The following is a 22257-nucleotide window of genomic DNA, read 5'->3' on the forward strand; positions in this document are numbered from 1 at the left end:
TAATGCAAAAATAAGGAAACAATTTTTTGGGAATTTTCAATTTTTCATTAATAACAACTGCGATTACAAAAGCTACTAGACTATTTTTTTTCTTTTTCTTGAAAAAAAAGGAAACTACAAAAAAGGACTCAAAAACAAAAATACAAACTCGTTTAACTAGGAATACATCAATGCTTCAAATCCTGGGGCCCGCGAGACGTCATTCGGCATCGTCGCGGGCCTGCATGCAAGACCCCTTTGCAGCTGCTCCAAATCATTCATGACCTGTCGAACAAATATCATCACTGAAGCGAAGAAAGTGGTACGACCCATCCGTTCACCGGCCTGACACTTCATAACAATATAGTTTTCAATGCTTCTGATTCTTTCCCTGATTTGGCCCTTTTCTTGGAGTAGTCGACTTATCTGTTGGGTACGAGCCTCTAGCACCTGAGAATCCTAGAAGTGAAGGTCTTGTAACAATTTGATTTCCTTTTCCGTCTCGGCGATTGACCCATAGCATTGTTCCCTCTCGGCCTGAAATTCTTTGTCCCGCCGAGCTGCCTTTTCTTCAAGAGTATTCATTTTTCTTTTCATGTTACCAATGGTTCCCTCGTAGTTTCTCTTCATTTGTTGTACAAACTGGGCTCTTTCCTCAATCTTCTTTGCCCATTGTGCTCGAAGTCTTGCCATGTTCCCCTCGGATTTCTCCAATTCTCCCTGACATTCTAAGACTTGCTTCTTCAGCCCTTTTATCAACCTCTCATCGGACCGACTTCTTTCTTGATTTTTAGCAGCTATTTTCATTTGTTGGATTTGAGCCTTGAGAGCTTCATTCTCTTGGGTCAGTTTCTTTTTGTCACCTTCATCGGCTGCGGCTTGCAAGCTGTTTTCAAACCGGAGATCCTGAACCTGTTTTTCCAATGCCCCTATTCGGGCCCTGTACTCCTTTTCTTTGGCTAACCAATCCCATTGCACCTGGACCTCGTTAGTGAATTGTTGTACATGTGGCCTTTTGGCGGGTCTCTCGGGAATTTGAAATCTTTTACCAAACCAGACCAAGTATTTGGGATCTACCTCGCCTCTGGCTCGGTCCTGTACTATAGTCTTAGGCTCAAGGTACCTGCACTCATTCCATATTTGTCGGATCTTTCCTTCCGAGAATGCAGCTTTCGGGCTTAACTCAATGATTTGTCCGCTCAGGTCCTCATCATTGTGAACAGTTTGGAATCTTCCTAGCTGCCTCAGGACTCGGTAGGGAGCATAAGGTTGGATGCTTCGAACGCGCATCAAAAGAATATAAGGTACTTATGCCGATGTGTACACAATCTCAGTAGCGGGAAGCCATCCAAAAGCCCATTCAACTTTATCCGCAGTCAAAGATCTCAAGCATGACGACCAAGCCTCAGTGCCCTCGGGGAACTCAATGCCAGTTACCCTGGTTCCGAATTCCGCAACACAACTAAGTCCGGTTAAACCATAGTTCATGTACCCCGTGCGATGACAAAGGTGCTCCTGTATCCACAGCTATAGTAGTAGATTGCAACCCTGAAAGAATTTCACACCACAATCAAGGGAACCACTGTGCTAGTAGGCTTCTTTATGGCCACATCCAACATTCCTACAAGGCCGAGGTCTATGTGACCGTCTTTTCTTGGACAAACCACAACCCCCAGAAAAGCTACCATGAATGCTAATCCCCGTCGGGCTTCCCATTTATCTTTGTTCCCGGCATGTGTCAAAACGGTGTTGGGTTCTTCAAAACCTTTCGGGTTGCCATATCGGTGATATAAGAAATGCAGTGTGCAACACCCTTCTGCTAGATGCGGATCTTGAATGTCCCGACTGATGCTTAACAGGTCCAAGAATCTGTGAAGGGTTACCGATCTCGGGGCCAATGGGTATCTACTCCTGAGGTTTCCGTTGAGACCCGCAATCTCCTCTAGTGTGGGCGTAAGCTCGAAATCCGAGAACCGGAATACGTTACGAGTTGGGTCCCAGAATGGTATCAATGCCTCAATAATATCCTTTCTTGGTTTGATGTTCAACAAATCAACGAGACCACCAAAAACCATGATCACGGTTTCTCTGCTACCTTTCCCCAAATCATTCCACCACATATGGAGCTTTAAAGAGATCTCACTCAGGACTTAGAAGGTTTCAATGTTACTTGGATTCATCCTGCACATTTATTTAAAGGGGTTTAATGACTTATTTTGACCTAACAAAGGAAAATGGCTATTTTTGCAAAAATTTCTTTATTTAGAAAACAAGGACTTGGGTTTGCAAATACGGCCTTTCAGCACTTCTGGGAGGAAGATTTTAAGGCTGTGTCCGCAAACCATTTAAAATGACTCAAGGTGGCTGTTCTTGCAAAAACAGCCTTCCGGCGTCCTTTTTGGGGACATTCGGCTTATTTTAAAACAAGAATGGCATCACCCGACTTATTTTTGACAAAAATTAAAATTTTGATATTTTTTTGCTATTTTTTTGCAAAAAGGTGGTTGGACCCGATGAGGGTTGCCTACGTATCTCACGTCTGGTGAGAATCAAACCAGCGTAGTTCGGGCAGATTTGCCAAAAAGCAAAACTATTTTGAACAACAATTTTCTTTCTATTTTCCAAATATTTTCTCTTTTTCTTTTTTTTTTAATTTTTCAAAAATCCGGTAGCATTTCGGTACTATTTGGGCATTGGGTTTTTTCAAAACAAATGGTTACCCTCGCTTAGTCCTAACACTGCTATTTTTCTCAATTTTCACCCATTTAGACAAGCCGGTCAACATGCAAAGCCGAGCAAATAGATGCGCAAGTAGCACGTATGATGCATCAGGATGGTCATTTTATTTCAGGTCACCTGTCCTAGACGGACCCAACTCCTGTGTTGAGTCCCCTAAGTCAAATGCACATGATGCAAACAAACGTCCTACTAGGGATCCGGCATGAGTTTTGTTCTTCTAGGTTTAAACCCTAGGTTTATTGATCTAGACCTGGCTTACCCGAGCGGACAACTCGAGCCGAGGGGGAGGCAGCGTACCGGGGATACAGAAGCTCCGCCGGCTTAGCAACTTATTCAAACCTCGTTCTGAATTGGGAAAGACTCTAAACAGAAGAGAAGCTACACGAAGTGCACCCTTCTCCATGATGTAGAAGACTCAGAGAGAGGAAGGGATTCGTAACAGCTTATATATACAATTCAACAAATATCAGAGCGGTAAAATATTTAGCACATATAGCATGGAACAAGTAGGAAAATCAGATAAGCCAAATATAACAATTATACTAAGCTCGAATTCTTGAACCCTGAATCGGAATTCTGGGTTCGCATCCCCAGTGGAGTCACCAGAGCTGTCACACCTCCTTTTTACACACCACCCGAAGGTACGTGTATAAGTGAGTTTTTCCATTTAAACGTGTACATTATTCGAAAATGGGATTATTTATTTATTTAGAGTCGCCACTTGGGATAGGTTTGGCTTTTGGTGTCCCAAGTCACCAGTTTATCTTAAATCCCAAATGGAGGAAAATTTCGACTTCCCGAATGGAGTCTGCGAACCAGAAATTCTGAATAAGGAATTCTGTTGACCCGGGGGAAGGTGTTAGGCACCCCCGGATCCCGTGGTTCTAGCACGGTCGCTTAAACTATTATAATTGGCTAAAAATCTGGTTTTAATACATATCATCCTATAGTGCAATTTTAGAATTATGTACCGCTTTTAATTAATTATTTTTTAAGAAATTGAACGTCGTTTAAAACATGTTTTTAGATCGCGTAACATGAAATGCACCCGGGTCCTCGACATATTTTATTCAACGTTTTAGGGATTTGGATTTGGGTCGCATGAAATGCACACCCGAATTTAGGAAGGTATGATTATTAAAGAACGCGCCTAAAGCGACTAACGTGTTATTAGCTTCGCGGGAGGCCATGAAAATTCGCTGAACGGCACGCCCTAAATTCTAAGTATTTTAATATAAGTATTTTAAAGAGGGCCACGCAATTTGTGATTTTTATTTGGCGCGGCGCACCTCAAAATTATTTTAAAGGCCAACCTAAAGAACTACGATTTTCTATTAAAAGATTGTCTCTAAAGAGTGCCTTAATTGATTNAATCGAGGAAAATTATCGACTTCCCATTTGGAGTCTGCGAACCAGAAATTCTGAATAAGGAATTCTGTTGACCCGAGGGAAGGTGTTAGGCACCCCCGGATCCCGTGGTTCTAGCACGGTCGCTTAAATTATTATAAATGGCTGAAATATGATTTTTATACATGTCATCCTATAGTGCAATTTTAGAATTATTTACCGCTTTTAGTTAAATATTAGGAAATTGAACGTCGTTTAAAACATGTTTTTGGATCACGTCACATGAAATGCACCCGGATCCTCGACACATTTTATTCAACTTTTTGGGATTTGGATTTGGGTCACATGAAATGCACACCCGAATTTAGGAAGGTAAAATTATTAAAGACGCGCCTAAAGCGACTAACGTGTTATTATCTTTGCCGGAGGCCGTGAAATTCGCTAAACGGCCCGCCCTGAATTCTAAGTATTTTAATATAAATAATTAAAGAGGGCCACGCAATTTATGCAGTTTTATTTGGCGTGGCTCTCCTCATTTTATTATTTAAAGCCATCCTAGAGCAAACTATGATTCTCTATCGGATTTGTCTCTAAAGGGCCCTAATTAATTAATATTATCAATGCTATTATTTAAAGTGACCAAGGAATTTGGGCCTCAAGTTCAAGTCCACACTTGAACAAGAGGCAAACCTCTTAATTCAAGCATGCTACTTAACTAGAAGGCCCAAAGCCTATATAAAATTGATCCCATAACTCTAAAGTGACTTTAAGTCTTCAGCATTCTTTTGGGCCTCCAAAGTCAGTCCAGTAATGTGGAAACATGATCAGATTTTCGTATTTGGGCATTTAGACAACAAATTTTAGGCCCAAACTTAATCAAATAGCTAGGTTTTGGCCTTCCTGAGCCCACAACCAAATGTTGACTCCTGTATGGATCTTCAGCTGTTAGTTTTAATTCACAGCAGCTCGAATAGAAGGCTGATTTAAATTCCAGATGTTGATTTTTATCAAATAACTTCGAAACCAATTATTACATGAATATGCAACTCACACAATTAACCAAATGTGTTAAATTAGAAATTCCAAAGCCAAATCAGTTTAAATCAACACATTATGATGATTTTTATGTATGAATTTGGGCCTGTAAATGAACAACGAATTATCCAATGTAATTTAAGCCAAAAACGCCTGATCTTACACTAATAAGCATGCAGCCCAGTTTAAATTCAATTCTCTAATCGGCAACTTAACAAATCTGAATTAATTCATACTACAGTTGACATTTGCTAACTATTCACAATAATTCGAGTGTCCGATGATTAACTACAAATGAAGATCTAGAATCAGTTTCGTTCTATTACTAAGGCTAATGACTAAACTAATCACAAAAATAAAATTACTAAGGCTAATGACTGACCGAAAATTCAACAATCCAACAGTCTATTAACAGTCCAAAAAAGTCCTGATTATACAGTCCATAGTCTAAGTTAATACAAAATAGACAAATAGTCTAAGAAAACACTATTGAACTAAATGTCTAAGTACATAGACCAGAACAGATTCATGCGAAGAACAAGGAGTTATTCTATATTTCTCTTCAAATGCGTTCATACATATGGATCCAGTCTTCATACAACACTTGAGGTTAGAAATGTACCTGGATATGGCCAAAACAAATGGAAATTCAAGTCAGGAGGTAGCGAATGAGAGCAGTAGCAGGAAACAACCAGCAGCAGCAATTTCAAACGAATTCCACACCCAGGAAATGGTATCAAATCATCCAAGGAGTAATTTCAGGCAACAAACACCAGTAAACAAACCAGAAATACCTTGAATGAACCAAAAATAACTCGAAAACCACCCTAGGAACTTCTGAACCTCAGCTACTAAAACACGAAGAAGACTCAGGCCATTTTCAACTTTAGATCAGCTGGAATGCTAATTCAAAACTGGGAATCTAAGATCACTCTAGGAAATTCAATGGAATAGTAATTCTGATTTGAATTTTTGTTTTGTTTTTTTTTTGAAATTTTCCGATTTCTCTAAGCTCTATGTTTGAATTTTGAACTTTTCAGATTTTGGGAGCTCTCCCTAACTTGTTCTGCAAGGCAGAGGTACTGCCCTTTTTTATAGGCAAAGGTGAGGGCAGCCCTCAGATTTTCAGTTTTACCCTTTAGTCCCTTTTTATTGACTTGTTATTCAAGTTACTGCACTAAAGTTATTAATATTCTAACTTGAGTCCCATTTTAGAAGACCTTAGAAGATTCTAGATTCACCTACAACATCAGTTTTTATCTAGGAATACCTGCTCTACCCTTCAATTATTCTGAAATTTATTACACTAGCCTAAACAAACCCCAGCCCCTTTTACTAACAAATTGACTAAGTAATAGTCTAGGCTATTCAGCTATAACCAAACATTATTAATTAAGAAAATAATTGAACTAATTAATCGAACTGAGAATAGCTTCTAATTAATACTAAACACTAAACTAGATTCAAGCCAGAGTCAGATTAATACCAAACACAAACTTAAAAGAACAATATTGCTTCTAATCGTCAAACTCAGTAAACGTTCAAACTCAAACCAAATCAGATCAAAAGAATCGAAACAAATTCAATAATCAGAACAGAAATCAAATTGAAATCCTAGAGTCATTATGAATTACCCAATCGAATCCACAGAACAAAGATAACAAACTAAAACAACACCGCATCAATTGACATGAATAAAATGAAACCCTACTGACGAACAACCAAGAAAGAACTTAAACTAAACTTAGGGCATTTGAATAAAAACTATACCTAAACTAATGACAAAATTGAAANAATCGAGGAAAATTATCGACTTCCCATTTGGAGTCTGCGAACCAGAAATTCTGAATAAGGAATTCTGTTGACCCGAGGGAAGGTGTTAGGCACCCCCGGATCCCGTGGTTCTAGCATGGTCGTTTAATTATTATAAATGGCTGAAATATGATTTTTATACATGTCATCCTATAGTGCAATTTTAGAATTATTTACCGCTTTTAGTTAAATATTAGGAAATTGAACGTCGTTTAAAACATGTTTTTGGATCACGTCACATGAAATGCACCCGGATCCTCGACACATTTTATTCAACGTTTTGGGATTTGGATTTGGGTCACATGAAATGCACACCCGAATTTAGGAAGGTAAAATTATTAAAGACGCGCCTAAAGCGACTAACGTGTTATTATCTTTGCGGGAGGCCGTGAAATTCGCTAAACGGCCCGCCCTGAATTCTAAGTATTTTAATATAAACAATTAAAGAGGGCCACGCAATTTATGCATTTTATTTGGCGTGGCTCACCTCATTTTATTATTTAAAAGCCATCCTAGAGCAAACTATGATTCTCTATCGGATTTGTCTCTAAAGGGCCCTAATTAATTAATATTATCAATGCTATTATTTAAAGTGACCAAGGAATTTGGGCCTCAAGTTCAAGTCCACACTTGAACAAGAGGCAAACCTCTTAATTCAAGCATGCTACTTAACTAGAAGGCCCAAAGCCTATATAAAATTGATCCCATAACTCTAAAGTGACTTTAAGTCTTCAGCATTCTTTTGGGCCTCCAAAGTCAGTCCAGTAATGTGGAAACATGATCAGATTTTCGTATTTGTGCATTTAGACAACAAATTTTAGGCCCAAACTTAATCAAATAGGCAGCTGCTAGGTTTTGGCCTTCCTGAGCCCACAACCAAATATTGACCCCTGTATGGATCTTCAGCTAATTTTAATTCACAGCAGCTCGAATAGAAGGCTGATTTAAATTCCAGATGTTGATTTTTATCAAATAACTTCAAAACCAATTATTACATGAATATGCAACTCACACAATTAACCAAATGTGTTAAATTAGAAATTCCAAAGCCAAATCAGTTTAAACCAACACATTATGATGATTTTTATGTACGAATTTGGGCCTGTAAATGAACAACGAATTATCCAGTGTAATTTAAGCCAAAACGCCTGATCTTACACTAATAAGCATGCAGCCCAGTTTAAATTCAATTTTCTAAGCGGTAACTTAACAAATCTGAATTAATTCATACTACAGCTGACATTTGCTAACTATTCACAATAATTCGAATGCCCGATGATTAACTACAAATGAAGATCTAGAATCAGTTTCGTTCTATTACTAAGGCTAATGACTAAACTAATCACAAAAATAAAATTACTAAGGCTAATGACTGACCGAAAGTTCCACAATCCAACAGTCTATTAACAGTCCAAAAAGTCCTAATTATACAGTCTATAGTCTAGGTTAATACAAATAGACAATAGTCTAAAATACACTATTGAACTAAATGTCTAAGTATATAGACCGGAACAGATTCACGCGAAGAACAAGGAGTTATTCTATATTTCTCTTCAAATGCGTTCATACATATGGATCCAGTCTTCATACAACACTTGAGGTTAGAAATGTACCTGGATATGGCCAAAACAAATGGAAATTCAAGTCAGGAGGTAGCGAATGAGAGCAGTAGCAGAAACAACCAGCAACAGTAATTTCAAACGAATTCCACACCCAGGAAATGGTATCAAATCATCCAAGGAGTAATTTCAGGCAACAAACACCAGTAAACAAACCAGAAACACCTTGAATGAACCAAAAACAACTCGAAAACCACCCTAGGAACTTCTAAACCTCAGCTACTAAAACATGAAGAAGACTCAGACCATTTTCAATTTTAGATCAGCTGGAATGCTAATTCAAAATTTGGAATCTAAGATCACTCTAGGAAATTCAATGGAATAGTAATTTTGATTTGAATTTTTATTTTGTTTTTGTTTTTTTTTGTTGAAATTTTCCGATTTCTCTAAGCTCTGTGTTTGAATTTTGAACTTTCAGATTTTGGGAGCTCTCTCTAACTAGTTCTGCAAGGCAGGGGTACTGCCCTTTTTATAGGCAAAGGTGGGGGCAGCCCTCAGATTTTCAGTTTTACCCTTTAGTCCCTTTTTATTGACTTGTTCTTCAAGTTACTGCACTAAAGTTATTGATATTCTAACTTGAGTCCCATTTTAGAAGACCTTAGAAGGTTCTAGATTCACCTACAACATCAGTTTTTATCTAGGAATACCTGCTCTACCCTTCAATTATTCTGAAATTTATTAGACTAGCCTAAACAAACCCCAGCCCCTTTTTTCTAACCAATTGACTAAGTAATAGTCTAGGCTATTCAGCTATAACCAACTATTACTAATTAAGAAAATAACTGAACTAATTAATCGAATTGAGAATAGCTTCTAATTAATACTAAACACTAAACTAGATTCAAGCCAGAGTCAGATTAATACCAAACACAAAACTTAAAAGAATAATATTGCTTCTAATCGTCAAACTCAGTAAATGTTCAAACTCAAACCAAATCAGATCAAAAGAATCGAAACAAATTCAATAATCAGAACAGAAATCAAATTGAAATCCTAGAGTCATTATGAATTACCCAATCGAATCCATAGAACAAAGATAAGAAACTAAAACAACACCGCATCAATTGACATGAAAAAAATGAAACCCTACTGACGAACAACCAAGAAAGAACTTAAACTAAACTTAGGGCATTTGAATAAAAACTATACCTAAACTAATGACAAAATTGAAAAACAGTTTCATGTTATCAACTAATCATGGAGCAAGAACAATTATGGAATTACTTTAGAACAACACGAGAAAAAAAAGAAAAACAGAAACAAAATTGGAACAAACTCACTGATATGACTCTAGGGTTCTGCCGCCTCGTCGATTCAAAATTCAACCAACTCCGGCGAGATTCAAGTGCTTCTGATGACGGATTCGTCATGAGAGAAGTGAGGAGGTCCATGGTGTGAATTTGGTGAGATTTGGGGAGTTTAGGGTTTTGGCCGGAACTTTGACCGAAGATTCGAGGAGTTCGGAGGGGATTCGAAGGACGGGGTTTGGGGTTTGGAAAGAGGGACTTGGGGAGAACATATGGTGTAAATTTGGTGAAGTTTGGACGACTTTTGTGTTTTGGCTGGAATTTTCGATTTAAAATTCGAGACGATGGACCAAGTTTTGAGGGAAGGGAGTTGTGAAGTTGAAATGGGGAGAAGAAGACGATTCTGGGGTGTATTTTTGGGTGGAGATGGAGACCAGCCGCCGGCGGTGGCGATTTCCGGCCGGCGACGGACGGCGACGTCAGAGTCTCTATGTTAGGGTGTGAGAGAGACGAAGGGTAGGGGGTCTGGGGGGGGGGGTAACGTTTGGACACTTAAATACTTAATGAGGTAGGCTTCAGGACCGTCCGATCAAGCAACCTCGACGGTCCTGATTAAATCCACCAAAACGACGTCATTTAGGTGGGAAATGGGTTTGGATCGGGTTGGGGTGTTTGGGGCTTGGGTTTGAGACGGGTTTTGTTCGTTTGAGCTGCTGATGTAATAAAAAGGAATGGCCCAAAACCTGGGTCTTTATTAAGACTCCTATTTTCTTTTAATTTTCTCTTTATTTTTTCATTCATTTTTTTTTTGATTTTTTTTGTAGAAAATACAAAATTAATTAAAAGACCTGATTTAACTCTAAATTAAACTAATTAAAATTTCAAAAAATTACTAAATCCTAAAGTTAAGAGAAAACTAAAGAAAAATCAAAATTAAAGTAAAAAAGTAAAAATGGACTATTTTTGGTATTTTCTTCCATTTTCTGTAATGTTAATTAACTAGTAAACCTAAAAATATAAAATCGAATTCTAAATGCAAATGCACTACTTTTGTACCTTTTTTATGAATTATGGCAACTAAAAATGCACACAAAAAATGCAAACAAGACACAAAATCATGCAATTAATTCCTAAAAATTCAAAGAATAAAGAAAAATCCTAATTTTAAGGAATTTTGTAGGAGTAATTTAAGCGTGGCAAAAATCACGTGCTCACAGAACCAACATCCCATTCCAGTACACAACTCTACTAGATATGTTGACAGGTAATTGCCACAAACTGTGGCCAATACTAGTTACAGACTATTTTCAAGAAGAATAGATGTGCAATGACAAGTACAAAATTGTAATATAGCTCAAGGAGGTAAAATGGGACGACTTTCTGGATCATATACTCCAGCAATTAAAGCAACAAAAACCCAGAATAAAAGGACACCTAGCACAGCCTTTCTTAAGACCTGGTCACAGGTGTAATTCGACGGAATTTCAGTCCGTTCACCTGAATTAGGTGATGTTAAATCCAGAGTATCGTTAATAGATTCTGTTGTCACCATTCCTTGATGTTCATAAATGCGAGTCTTACGCATCTCGCTAACGCTAAAGCTACCACATCCTGAGCATGTGCACTGCCCACCAAGATCAGACGGGAGTGTTTGCAAACACTCGGAAAGAACCTTTTGGTACATTTCTCCTTCAAATTTCAGTTTTTGCCGAGTGACCGGTTTGAAAACCTGTTTGTTTGCGCAAGAATAGTTACATTAGAGTTTCCAGAAAAGGAGTTCTATCATCTATGCAGATCAAGTAGGCCCGAGTTTCAATAGTGAAGCAGGAAAGTGAACAAAATAATAATTAGAGTGTAAAGCTTACTTGCACAAAGGTTTGTGCCACAACTCGAACAATAGGTGGAAGGCGTATAATGAATAAGCATCCTAAACGGTTGGGGAAGTGATCTTGCAAAAGAGTAGAACAGGATCTCAGCATTTGCATGGGAAGTCTCAATGGAGATAGTCCTTCACAGTCTACCAAAACAGTAATTTGAGAATTTTGAGGGTCCACCAAATGAAGAACCCCATGCTCCACCTGAGATACTTCACAAAGAAAATATCCATTGGTTAATAATTTGCCTATTTAGAGAAATTTTTGACAAGACCTTAAATCAGTTTAACTATGAACTAGCTGAGTAGAGGAGCCAACATTTTAAGTTGATTGATTAAAAGCTGAAAGGGGTAACTCCTTTCCTGATTTTGTCATGATTTATTTATAGCAGAAGATTACCGTCATGAACTTCTTGGTTTAAGTTCTTACAATGGAACTTATTATTTTGACAAACACATGCTAAGTACTGCTACCCCAGTCTTGAGCAGTAATAGATAAAAGGGAAAAGGTCCAACTTTACCCCTCTAGTTTCGAATATTGTCTACATCTAACCTCCGTTATACTATTCAGCCATATTTACCCCTACCGTTATATTATTTAACCAAATTTACCCCTACCATTAGCAAACTTTTAAAAATTACCCCTCAGTCCGTCAGGCGATCCAAAATCTCCCAGATCATTTTAATTAAGTAACTTATTCTTCTTGTTGATTCACTATTTTCGAGATAGTTGGCATTTACATGCTTTCTTAATTGGAAAAAAATAAGAGAAAGAAATATTAAAATAATAGAACGGTTAGCAAACAAAGTATAGTAAATTGAAGAATCTAAATTATGTAGCTTTTCTAAATTCCAAAAGTATTTACAATACCCCAGCTTTAATGAATTCGTTGCACCAAAGGTCTGAAGAATCTGCAAGTATTAGTAATATAGAAGTTGAAGTTCTTTGGATACTTTACATTGTCGAATTCAACTTTTCTTTAATTAAATGCCTACGCATTGTGCACTCTTAAGTAAGTTGATCGAACTCTATACAGACCAGACAATAACAAAATATATTCGAATATACATGTATATACATGATGCGCAGTTGCTTATAATACACAATAAATAGACCCACTGAATTCTACGGTATGTATATGGTTGAAAAATAAATAAAATTTTGAACCAATTTCAAACTCATTATCACAAGAAGTGAAGTGGGTGCAATGGTAATTAAAAATATCCATAAATAATTTGTATAGTCTAGTACCTTTAGCATTCACATCAATAGTAATTTCTGAAAATAGTGGAGCAAGAAGAATAGCAAGTGATTTAAATAAAAGGAAATTGGGAGATTTTGGATTGCCTAACAGATCAAGGGGTAATTTCTAAAAGTTTGCTGATGGTAGGAGTGGCCGGATAGCATAACGGTAGGGTAAATTTGACCGGATAGTATAACGGAGGTTAAATTGTTTTGTTTCCAACTGAAGCAAAAGAAATGTGTATATTCAACAAACATAAACAGCTGACAGAGGAACATCAAAGTTATTCAACTGCTGAAAACAAAGTGACATTTTCCTATTCTTAGGTTAAATAAAGGGAAATCAGAATGGAAACATCAAAAAGTTACACATCTTACTAAAGTAAAAGAGGGAACCATTAAAATCTTAGTCAGATACTAACTGTACTAGTGGAAGAGCATACCAACTGCTTGAGCGAAACAAGGTCTGTCACGAGATGGCACGCTGATGCATGCTAAGCCAAGACGGACAATGAGGCATGGCCGATGCTGCATATCAAATCCATGCCAAAAGACCATATTTGACCACACTTCTAGTTCTTGTCTGGAAAGAATTCTGTAAGTCTCCCTCCAGCGAATTGTCTTCTTCACTGAAGAAAGTAAGCGAGTAAAATCTCCATCTGCAGCCGTAAAATATCGGTGGAGTTCCTCTTCATCAATTCTGCATAAATACTATTGTGTCATGTTCACTGCAAGAAGAGAAACCAATAAATTTGAAACATATCTATGTGCGGCAAATTTCTAGTGGCATGTATATGCACCGCTAGAGAAGTTTTTGAATGAAACAAAAGCATCAGGAGCTTTTGGATCAACCTGACAAATGAAGGGAATAAGAAATAAAAGCTCATATAATATGAGGACAAAGAAGACGACAAGTAAAACTGCAGAATGAAACAAAATCATGATAGAACAGTAGTCAATAACTGTTCTTCGCAACAATTCAAGTACCTTGCGGGAGTAAAACAAAAGTTAAACTGCCATCGGGATTCGTTGTCTACACAACTACATCAAATTTCTACCTTTATTTGATTTTAATCAGAAAAAGATACGAAGTTTAAACTCTATGTCATGGTGGTTGGCATTTGGGATCAAGCTGAATGGACGAAAGCAGTGATCGCAAAGCATTTTCTGCACTATGAACTGTCAAAAAGATGTGAGCGGCTACAGCTGCAGAAACAAAACATGTTTGGGCGACACAGGCTGAAACTAATATTCCAAAGCAAAGAAGTTAATGCCTGTCCAGATCCAATGTATCTTTTCTTGAACTTAGTGGAGGCCATAAAAACTATGATCCAGAGTATGTACGAGTAAGAATTGGTGGCAGCAGAATTTTCTACTACGGCACAATTTTAGAACCCTTTCTAACAGTGTTGTTAAAAGCGACCGCTTACTCGCTTAACGAGAAGCGATGCGAAGCGACGCATCTGGCGCTTCTCTGATCTGAAGCATATTAGGTACACAAAAGTGATGGCTTAACTAACGGAAGAAAGATGGAACCAGATACGCTTCCCCTGAAAAAGTGAGAAGCGAGGAAGCGAACAAAGCGACAGAAGTGAGCGCTTCTCTTTATAACTGGGCTGCCAACGTTAATTAATTAAAAAAGCTCTCTTTTTTTAACTTCAAGATCACCAAGTTTATGCAGTATCTTCTTCTTCTTTTTCTTTTTCTTTACTGTTTCAGTGTCCAAATAGCAGCGAAATGCTGGCGAATTTTTTCTCCCCCTTCAGTTCTTCTTTTTCTCGTTCTCCTCTTCTCCTTCTTAATTTTCTTTCACTGTTTCAGTGATAAATTGCAGCGAAATGCTGCCTATTTTTCATTCCAGTTATACTTGCCATTTTTTGGCATACTTACTGCCATTTTTTCATATCATTTATTTTTAGTTGTCTATGCAGCATTTATTTTATTGTCATTCTCCTCTTCTTCTTCTTCATTGTCTATGCAATATTTATTTTAATGTATTTTTTTTTAAATTCCGCTTCACTTAGAAAAGCGAGCGCTTCGCTTCTCGCTTCTCGCTTTAAGCGAAAAGGGGCTTGTCACTTTTCCTCGCTTCACGCTCTTCACAACACTGCTTTCTAATAAGGATGTTAAAGAAGAGATTCCCAAATGTTCTTCAATTCTTGACTTCTTTGACACAGGGATTATTCAACATAAAAGTGCCCATCTGTGATGACATCACGACAATAATGACATACTAGGTACAGTGAAAGTACATAGATAATGACAAGATGTGTGTTGTATCCATGTTTGATCAGTGATCAACCTTTTTAGCAAACAGGTTATCCAATGAAATGCTATCAAACATGAAGGTTAAAATATTTTGAGGTAGGTGTCATTTCAATGTCTATGCATTTGGCAACAAAACAAACAATGTGATCACAGGTTCAAGTAGGCTAGTATATCTCGGCAAAAGAACTGTGTCCAGTGAGAGAAAGATATTTCAGAAACAGTATACCGTAAACCATGCAGAAAGATCTACACACTAGTGAGAGAGCTACAGAAGGATCTATGCACTAGGGAGAGAAAGCTGTTCAATCGTCTGTATGAAAGTTGATCTGAGGCAAATCTAACTCGCAAACAAAAAAAGAAGGAGTATAGAGTTGGACATCAAGAGAGACAAAGTAGTCACTCTTGGTTTTGATGCTTTATCACTAGAACCAGTATAGACAATCATGCTCAACGAATATCTAGAGAAGCTTGAACAGAAACTCTCCATTTTCTGATATGTCTTAAGACATCTTTACAGTTAAACTGGTAGCCTCGACATTAATTTAAGACTAATTACGGAGTGGCACAATTCTTGTACTTGCACATCCAACTCACAATATTCAAAAAAAAGTTCTCTTGTAGTTTTGGTTTGTCAAAAAGATACCTCTCTGGCAAACGAATTCCTTGCTTTTCCAGATCTTTGTAAAGCAGATGCAACCAGCTTGCAGAACTTGTGGAAGACGGACTTTGAGAAACTTCATTGCCAACCCTGCAAAAGCATGGAAGTCGTATAACTCATCAACCACAAATTCAGTCTCAAAACCTTGCTCTGAGTTGGCTTAGATGTATAGGGATAAGTCCAACAATGGTTTACCGTTTTAGAAATAAATCCAGAAGCAATTGAAGAGGAAGCAAGTAATTTTAGACATCACATGCTAAATCTCAAGTTACAGCCTAATGTTGGAATGAAGTTCTAGCACATTATATGAATACACCTAGTATATCATTAACATATGAGAGCTACCTTCTATTTCCAACATAAGAAAGCAAGAAAAAGATGGCCTCTATATATGTAATAGTTATCACAATGATTTCTATCGTGCTACAATTACAGTTCAGCATTTGTTTACTGGATTGGCCAGAGCCTTCTGCAGGTTTGATTATATCTTTTGCATATATAGATTGAGACATAACCGGTGGTAATTGTTCATTAATTCATTACACTTAGAGCAGTATATCAAGGTTATACCTTTCACTTGGGATAGATTGCTCAGACGAGAATTGTAGCTGAGATTCTGAATCAGAACGCACAGCATTGGTGTCTGGGGAAACTTGAGTGTTATCTGAGGTATCATTATTGAATTCTGAATGATCAGAAAAAGCTGTAGCGATAGAGAGCACTAGCAGTGGCCGCGATAGCATCTAACCATAAAGACGTACTGTAAGTCTGTAATTGTGCAACATCCAATGCATGATATCTCAAAGGCATACTTCTAGAGCATGTAACAATGACAGTCATATTCCCAAATTGAGCAAGAAAATCACAGACGCAAAACACATGAAATTGACAATATAAATTCTCAAGACTCTTTAAGTTACAATGCATGCACAGCTATAAGAAACCAAGTTAATCTCAGGATATGCTATTTATTCTGTTTTAATTAGGTAGCATATTTTCTTCTATAAATTAAATCAGATACCATATAGCGAAAGAAACTACACATAGATGTAGTCATTGGTTTGACGAGGTAGAGAGCTACACAGGGCCAAACTGCAAAACTAAAAGTGTTCTGTAGGCTTCACATGAGCATAAAGACTTCCTCTTGATATTATTTTAAAAAAGGGAAAAATAAAAATAAACGAAAACTTAGACAAGCCTGTGAGGCTACATAAAGATATTCCTTCTGCTTACAGATAAGCTGTTACATAATAAATGCAGGTACGCCATATGCTCATGCTCTGATTATATAAGCATTAAGTGGGGTTTGTAGTTCAACTTCACATGGAAGAGGATTGCTATGCAATGGGTTCATGGATTGAATAACAAGGGAAGAAGCCCTTGTTCGTGACATTGAACTTTCTAAGGAATAAAGGAAATAGAAAAATTGATTCTTAAAAATATAAAAGGGCCTCAAAGGGCATTTTTTAAGTGCTAAATTAGCATTCCAATTGGCTACTGTATTACGTCATATAAAGGCTACTGCTACCTGCAATATGCTACAGTTAACACTCCATCGTAAAATACATCTATCCTTGGTTAATCCTTGTTTTCCAGCAAATAAAACCTATACAATAGACCAACAAATATCTATAAAATAGTCCCGTTCATAAGAGGAATAATCGTTGATTTTAATTATAATTCAAAATTAATATGTTTACCAGCATAAATCCATATATACATATAACTCTATTTTGTCTTAGGTTCTTTCTCCTTGACTTCGTGTATAATCCCACAAATGAAAAGCAGCACTAGACATGCCGCTTATATCAGGTATATAGGATCATATACTTCTTTTGAAGTGATGCAAAATCAATGCACCTATTGATGTTCAAGACAACATTTTCCAAAAGCTGCTGGTCCTTAAGGCATAGACAAAAGTATATTTTTCAGAAAAATATGCATGTGATTAATGATCGAATGCACCTAGAGGAGTTCACGAGACACAATATTAGTTCTTCTGAATTGGTTAACTGCATACAAACCTGCATGCCGTCAACCAGAACCCTAAAAGGACTCCACCTTTGCATCCACTTAAGTGGGGGGTAGCACACAACTTGCAAAGCTTGCAGGCCAGACCATACGAGTGGACATTTGGACTGCGAGATCCTCCGCACAGTCTCCAAAGCAGCAACTTTAACCAGAAAGAAAACTAACTGATTGCCACTCCCCCTTCTCTGCTTCCCATATTTTATCAGATCAATCTGTCTTATATTTGCAAAAGACTTTGAGCCAGAAGCAGTGGAGTGCCATTTAGATTCATTTTTAGTAGTGACAGCAGCTGTCACCGCAGACTTTGACCCACTCCCAGGAGTGTGATTATAGAAGGAGTCTTCCATAAGCACTTGATGAGAGATGGCACACCAGCTGGAGGCCCAAATGCTAAATATTGGAAAATAACATTGCTTAAACTTATGAAATAGAGCCCATCTGTTATCCAATGCAGCCCTGTAATGAAATACAAATGGATGACAAAGTTAGCCAAGAATATCACAGTGGTGAGAATTCTAAATCCATACCAAGGTCACCAATACAACAGCTGATGTCCTACAAACAAGTAACTTATAAGTTATAAATATAGTGAACTTCACTTTTGGTAAGCATCAAAAGTGCATAAAATAGAAAGACCACTACAGTTCTGGTTTAAAGATTTTCCAACAGTTTTGCTCAGCTCATAAAACTTTATGGAAATAGACCATCCTGTTAATGTAAAGGAAATTTTGCTAGTGCTTCATGTCCAATCAATCAACCGATAAAGCAACCAAACCTCAATCCAAACTAGTTGGGGTCACTTATATGAATCCTTTCTCTATACTATTTATTTTGTAGGTGTCTGGACCAGTTTGCGCGCGCCTCAACTATTCCACCAGGTGCCTGCAACCTCCCAACAGCTCAAGTACTATACCAGGGTAACCGTGCCCACCATATGAAATATGAATCCTCTCTATATTTGAGCTCATTTCATACTACTTCTAGCTGTTATGATCACAAATTCACAACTATTACTGCAACCAGTTTCCAGCAGCTCACGGTTAAAGAGGCCCTCCACTTTCTGATAAATTACAATCTAATAGTACAAAATCAAATGAAGGCAAAGACAATGTCCAAACATCATATTCACGTCACAGATTAATTCGTTAAATGAGAGATCAAAATCATTTCATTGGACACAGGGATTAGAAGCAGAACAAATTATCGAGTATAACTGATTCGATCGCAATGCAGAATCATTACCTTTAAGACATAGGAAGAGAATTTCAATTTCTGGATCTCAATTTTGACGATCTTTTAGAAGAAAATCAATTTTCCGCTTCTCCGTTCAGTTTCCTTTTAGTTCATAAAATAGGGGAGACAAAAAAAAAGTAATAAAAAAAACGAGGAGCTTTTTCTGGTGTTTGACTATTTTGATTCGCCTTTTGCTGTCGTTTTTGGGAGTAATTGGGACTAATAAAAAGACAATTGGATAAAGGGACTGAAAGGTAGGTTACTTCGTGATCGGAGTCCCAACGACGTGTAGTTCATTAGCTCGTTATGGTTGGAGAGTTTGCGATTAGTTTGTGTCAAATTTTACAGCTTGTTTGGAGGGATTCAGTGCGGGTACGTTTTTACCATTATGACACCATATCTACTGTATTTTTATTCCAAAATAGTGTTTATTTTAATTATTTAATTAAAATTGATTATATTATATTATTAAATTTAATATTCTGAAATAATGAGAAGTCTTATTTTTCGAAACAATAAATTTGGTGAGGTGGGATTGTTTTCTATTTTTTCTTTCTAATTATGCCTAACTTACTACTTTAAAATTATATTTTACCCTTTACCTTTCTTTTAACTCCAAATTCAATCTTTAACCTACTTTGTCTTCGTTCCTTTTTTCTATTGCCGCTTACTATTCCCAACTCTAACGCCAAAGGTAGTAAGAATAGGTTTTGCCTTCTGTTTGTTTCGTTTTTCTCCTACTTTGATTTTAACTCCAATTTTAATTACTTTAATCTCCAATTAGGTGTATACTATTGGTTGTTTTCACGTGTGCAAAGTGTTACTTATTTATCTTCGTTCTTTTGTTCTGCCAACTACACGTCTTCATTCGTTTCTCTATCATAGTTAATACTATTTGATTTTAGTAGAAAAGAATTTTCTTAAATTATCTTTATGCGAAATTCTTGATAAACTTAATATTTAAAATAATTAAGGGTATTTTAGTAAACTTATCTGATATAGTACGGTACGATACAATCAAATCAAATAGCAATATCTATCTATAATTAAAAGCAGAAGAAAAAAGCCCCTCATGAAGCCAAGTGGCAAAATCCTAAAATGACACCTGGCACTTTAAGACATTGCTCCAAATTATTAGGAAGTAGAATTAGGAAGTACAATTTTATTTTTATTAGGATTGTAGATAGAAGATACGGCTTACTAAAAAATAGGAGTAGCCTTCAAAACCGTTCACTTCTAAACCTTTCAAACTTATGTTCAACTTTCTGAATTTTTAATTTCTTTAAATTATTAAATCATTTTATTTGTTAAAATGATACGGCTTACTCAAAAATAGGAGTAGCCTTCAAAACCGTTCACTTCTAAATCGTTCAAACTTCTCTTCAACTTTCTGAATTTTTTATTTTTTTAAATTATTAAATCATTTTATTTGTTAAAACCTTTTACTCCACAATATTAGGTAAAAACTTTTTACCTTCAACTTACCCTAAATTGTCTCTGCAAAAGCACGATAGCTTCAACTGTGTAACCCACGATTTTGTATACTGGGTAGATACTGCTCAAAACTGCAAATATATATTTCTTCCACAACTACACGTACTTCAATTCTAATGTTCCTTCTTCTATCAAGATTTCAAGAAAACTTACGGCTTATGCAAAAGATGGCTACTCACATTGATTTCATCAAGGATATAACAATTTCGAAGATGCAATGGAAGTTGAAAGTTCGTGTTGTCCGTTTGTGGGAAGTACCGGATCGTTTTAATCCAGGCACTATATTCTCGATTGAATTGGTTCTACAAGATGAAAAGGTATTTTAAATATGTTATTACCTTGCTAATTCGGTTTGCTTTTCGGAATTGTTATATGATTATACATAATTTGTTTTGCTCCTCGAAATTGTTATATGAATATTTGGTTTTGTTGCATAGTAGGAAAAAAAAATTATTGCTTTAATTTAAACCACCTGGACATCTGTAAAAACATTTTTGGGTAGCAGCCCAACTGTACGTGTAATTGTGCAATTCATATTAACGTCCAATGTAAACATCCTTAGTTCAAAGTAAACATACTTTACAGTATTATTCTGAGATCACCTGATTACTTTTGTTCTGCTTTTTAAGTTGAAATTCTATCAAATTAAAAGCCATAGAAACAGATACATCACCTGCAAAAAAGAAAAAGTTTTTAGTAAAAAATAGATCCATCATGCTAATTCCTTCTTCTTCAAATGATCCTCCCTTCTCATTACCATGCTCATCTCCATATGGATTAGAACCTGCTAATTAAATTACTGATCTACTATGCAGCAGACTTGCATATGAGCTGCATATGTATAGATTTGTTCAACTTTGCTATGCAGCACATTTGTTCAAATATTTCATGAAAAGTAGAAACTAATTCCTTTTGTTCTCTGTTTCTCGGTTTTGTATTCGTCCTCAAAACAGTTGTAGAAATATAAACAGGGGACACAAGGGGTTTAAAAAAAGTTTTTCGAATTACCAAAAATAGTTTCACTTGCAAATCTGGATTTTTTTCTCTATTACTACAACTGATTAATTTGTTTAACTCTACTGTTTATAACTATAGTTAATATAAATTACTATTAATATAAAAATTTGTAATCTCTGTTATTTAATGTAATTTCTTTGTAGGGTGATCGTATACATGCTTCTATTGGCAAGTCAGTTTTGCATCTTTTGAAAACACAAATTAATGAGCTTGGATTATATCTTATGGCGAACTTTATCGTTTGCCAAAACAAGGAGAGGTTCAACAGCACAAAATATAGATTGATGCTGACGTTTACTCAACGGACAACAGTGGCTGAAACAATTGATCCACTTTTTCCAATGAATATCTTTGAGCTGCGACCATATCATCAATTGATAAATAAAGTTGATGTTAACGAGAGTGAATTATTTGGTAATAATAAGTTTTACCTTAATTTATTTTTACATCTTTTCTGTTTCGTGCTAATACATTGATGCTACTTATTTTAACATTTTTTTAACATCTTTTTTGGCAATAGATTGATGCTACTTATTTTAACATCTTTTTTTTTTTTTTTAGATGTGATCGGAGAAATTGTCAATTTTAGTGAGGTACACACGCAAAAACAAGGTGAAATTTCTAGGAAGTTTATGGATATCGAACTAGAAGATGATGAGTAA

General features: G+C 36.5%; 2 protein-coding genes across 2 annotated transcripts; one reads left to right on the forward strand and one right to left on the reverse strand.

Annotated features, from left to right (window-relative positions):
* Nucleotides 1-10959: 10959 nt before the first annotated feature.
* On the reverse strand, nucleotides 10960-19405 carry LOC109208569. Its single transcript, XM_019371699.1, has 7 exons — nucleotides 19094-19405; nucleotides 17845-18307; nucleotides 16391-16563; nucleotides 15806-15910; nucleotides 13338-13594; nucleotides 11644-11864; nucleotides 10960-11507 (listed from the first exon to the last, which is right to left on the reverse strand). The coding sequence occupies exons 2-7, from the start codon at nucleotides 18196-18198 to the stop codon at nucleotides 11133-11135; spliced, it is 1485 nt and encodes a 494-aa protein (XP_019227244.1). The 5' UTR covers nucleotides 18199-18307; nucleotides 19094-19405; the 3' UTR covers nucleotides 10960-11132.
* A 1340-nt stretch (nucleotides 19406-20745) lies between these two features.
* LOC109208572 lies at nucleotides 20746-22257 on the forward strand. The gene is made up of 3 exons (XM_019371703.1): nucleotides 20746-20895; nucleotides 21739-22009; nucleotides 22157-22257. The coding sequence occupies exons 1-3, from the start codon at nucleotides 20746-20748 to the stop codon at nucleotides 22255-22257; spliced, it is 522 nt and encodes a 173-aa protein (XP_019227248.1).

Source organism: Nicotiana attenuata, unplaced genomic scaffold, assembly GCF_001879085.1.
Source record: "Nicotiana attenuata strain UT unplaced genomic scaffold, NIATTr2, whole genome shotgun sequence".
NCBI classification, from domain to species: Eukaryota; Viridiplantae; Streptophyta; class Magnoliopsida; order Solanales; family Solanaceae; genus Nicotiana; species Nicotiana attenuata.

Excerpts from the sequence above, each read along its gene's own strand:
- LOC109208569 (XM_019371699.1), bottom strand. The coding sequence starts at position 18,198 with ATGGAAGACTCCTTCTATAATCACACTCCTGGGAGTGGGTCAAAGTCT. Across the intron at positions 13,595-15,805 it reads GGAATTCGTTTGCCAGAGAG|AATTGATGAAGAGGAACTCC; the intron begins GTATCTTTTTGA and ends GTATTTATGCAG. Across the intron at positions 11,508-11,643 it reads TGGCACAAACCTTTGTGCAA|GTTTTCAAACCGGTCACTCG; the intron begins GTAAGCTTTACA and ends GCAAACAAACAG.
- LOC109208572 (XM_019371703.1), top strand. The coding sequence starts at position 20,746 with ATGGCTACTCACATTGATTTCATCAAGGATATAACAATTTCGAAGATG. Across the intron at positions 20,896-21,738 it reads TGGTTCTACAAGATGAAAAG|GGTGATCGTATACATGCTTC; the intron begins GTATTTTAAATA and ends ATTTCTTTGTAG. Across the intron at positions 22,010-22,156 it reads TAACGAGAGTGAATTATTTG|ATGTGATCGGAGAAATTGTC; the intron begins GTAATAATAAGT and ends TTTTTTTTTTAG.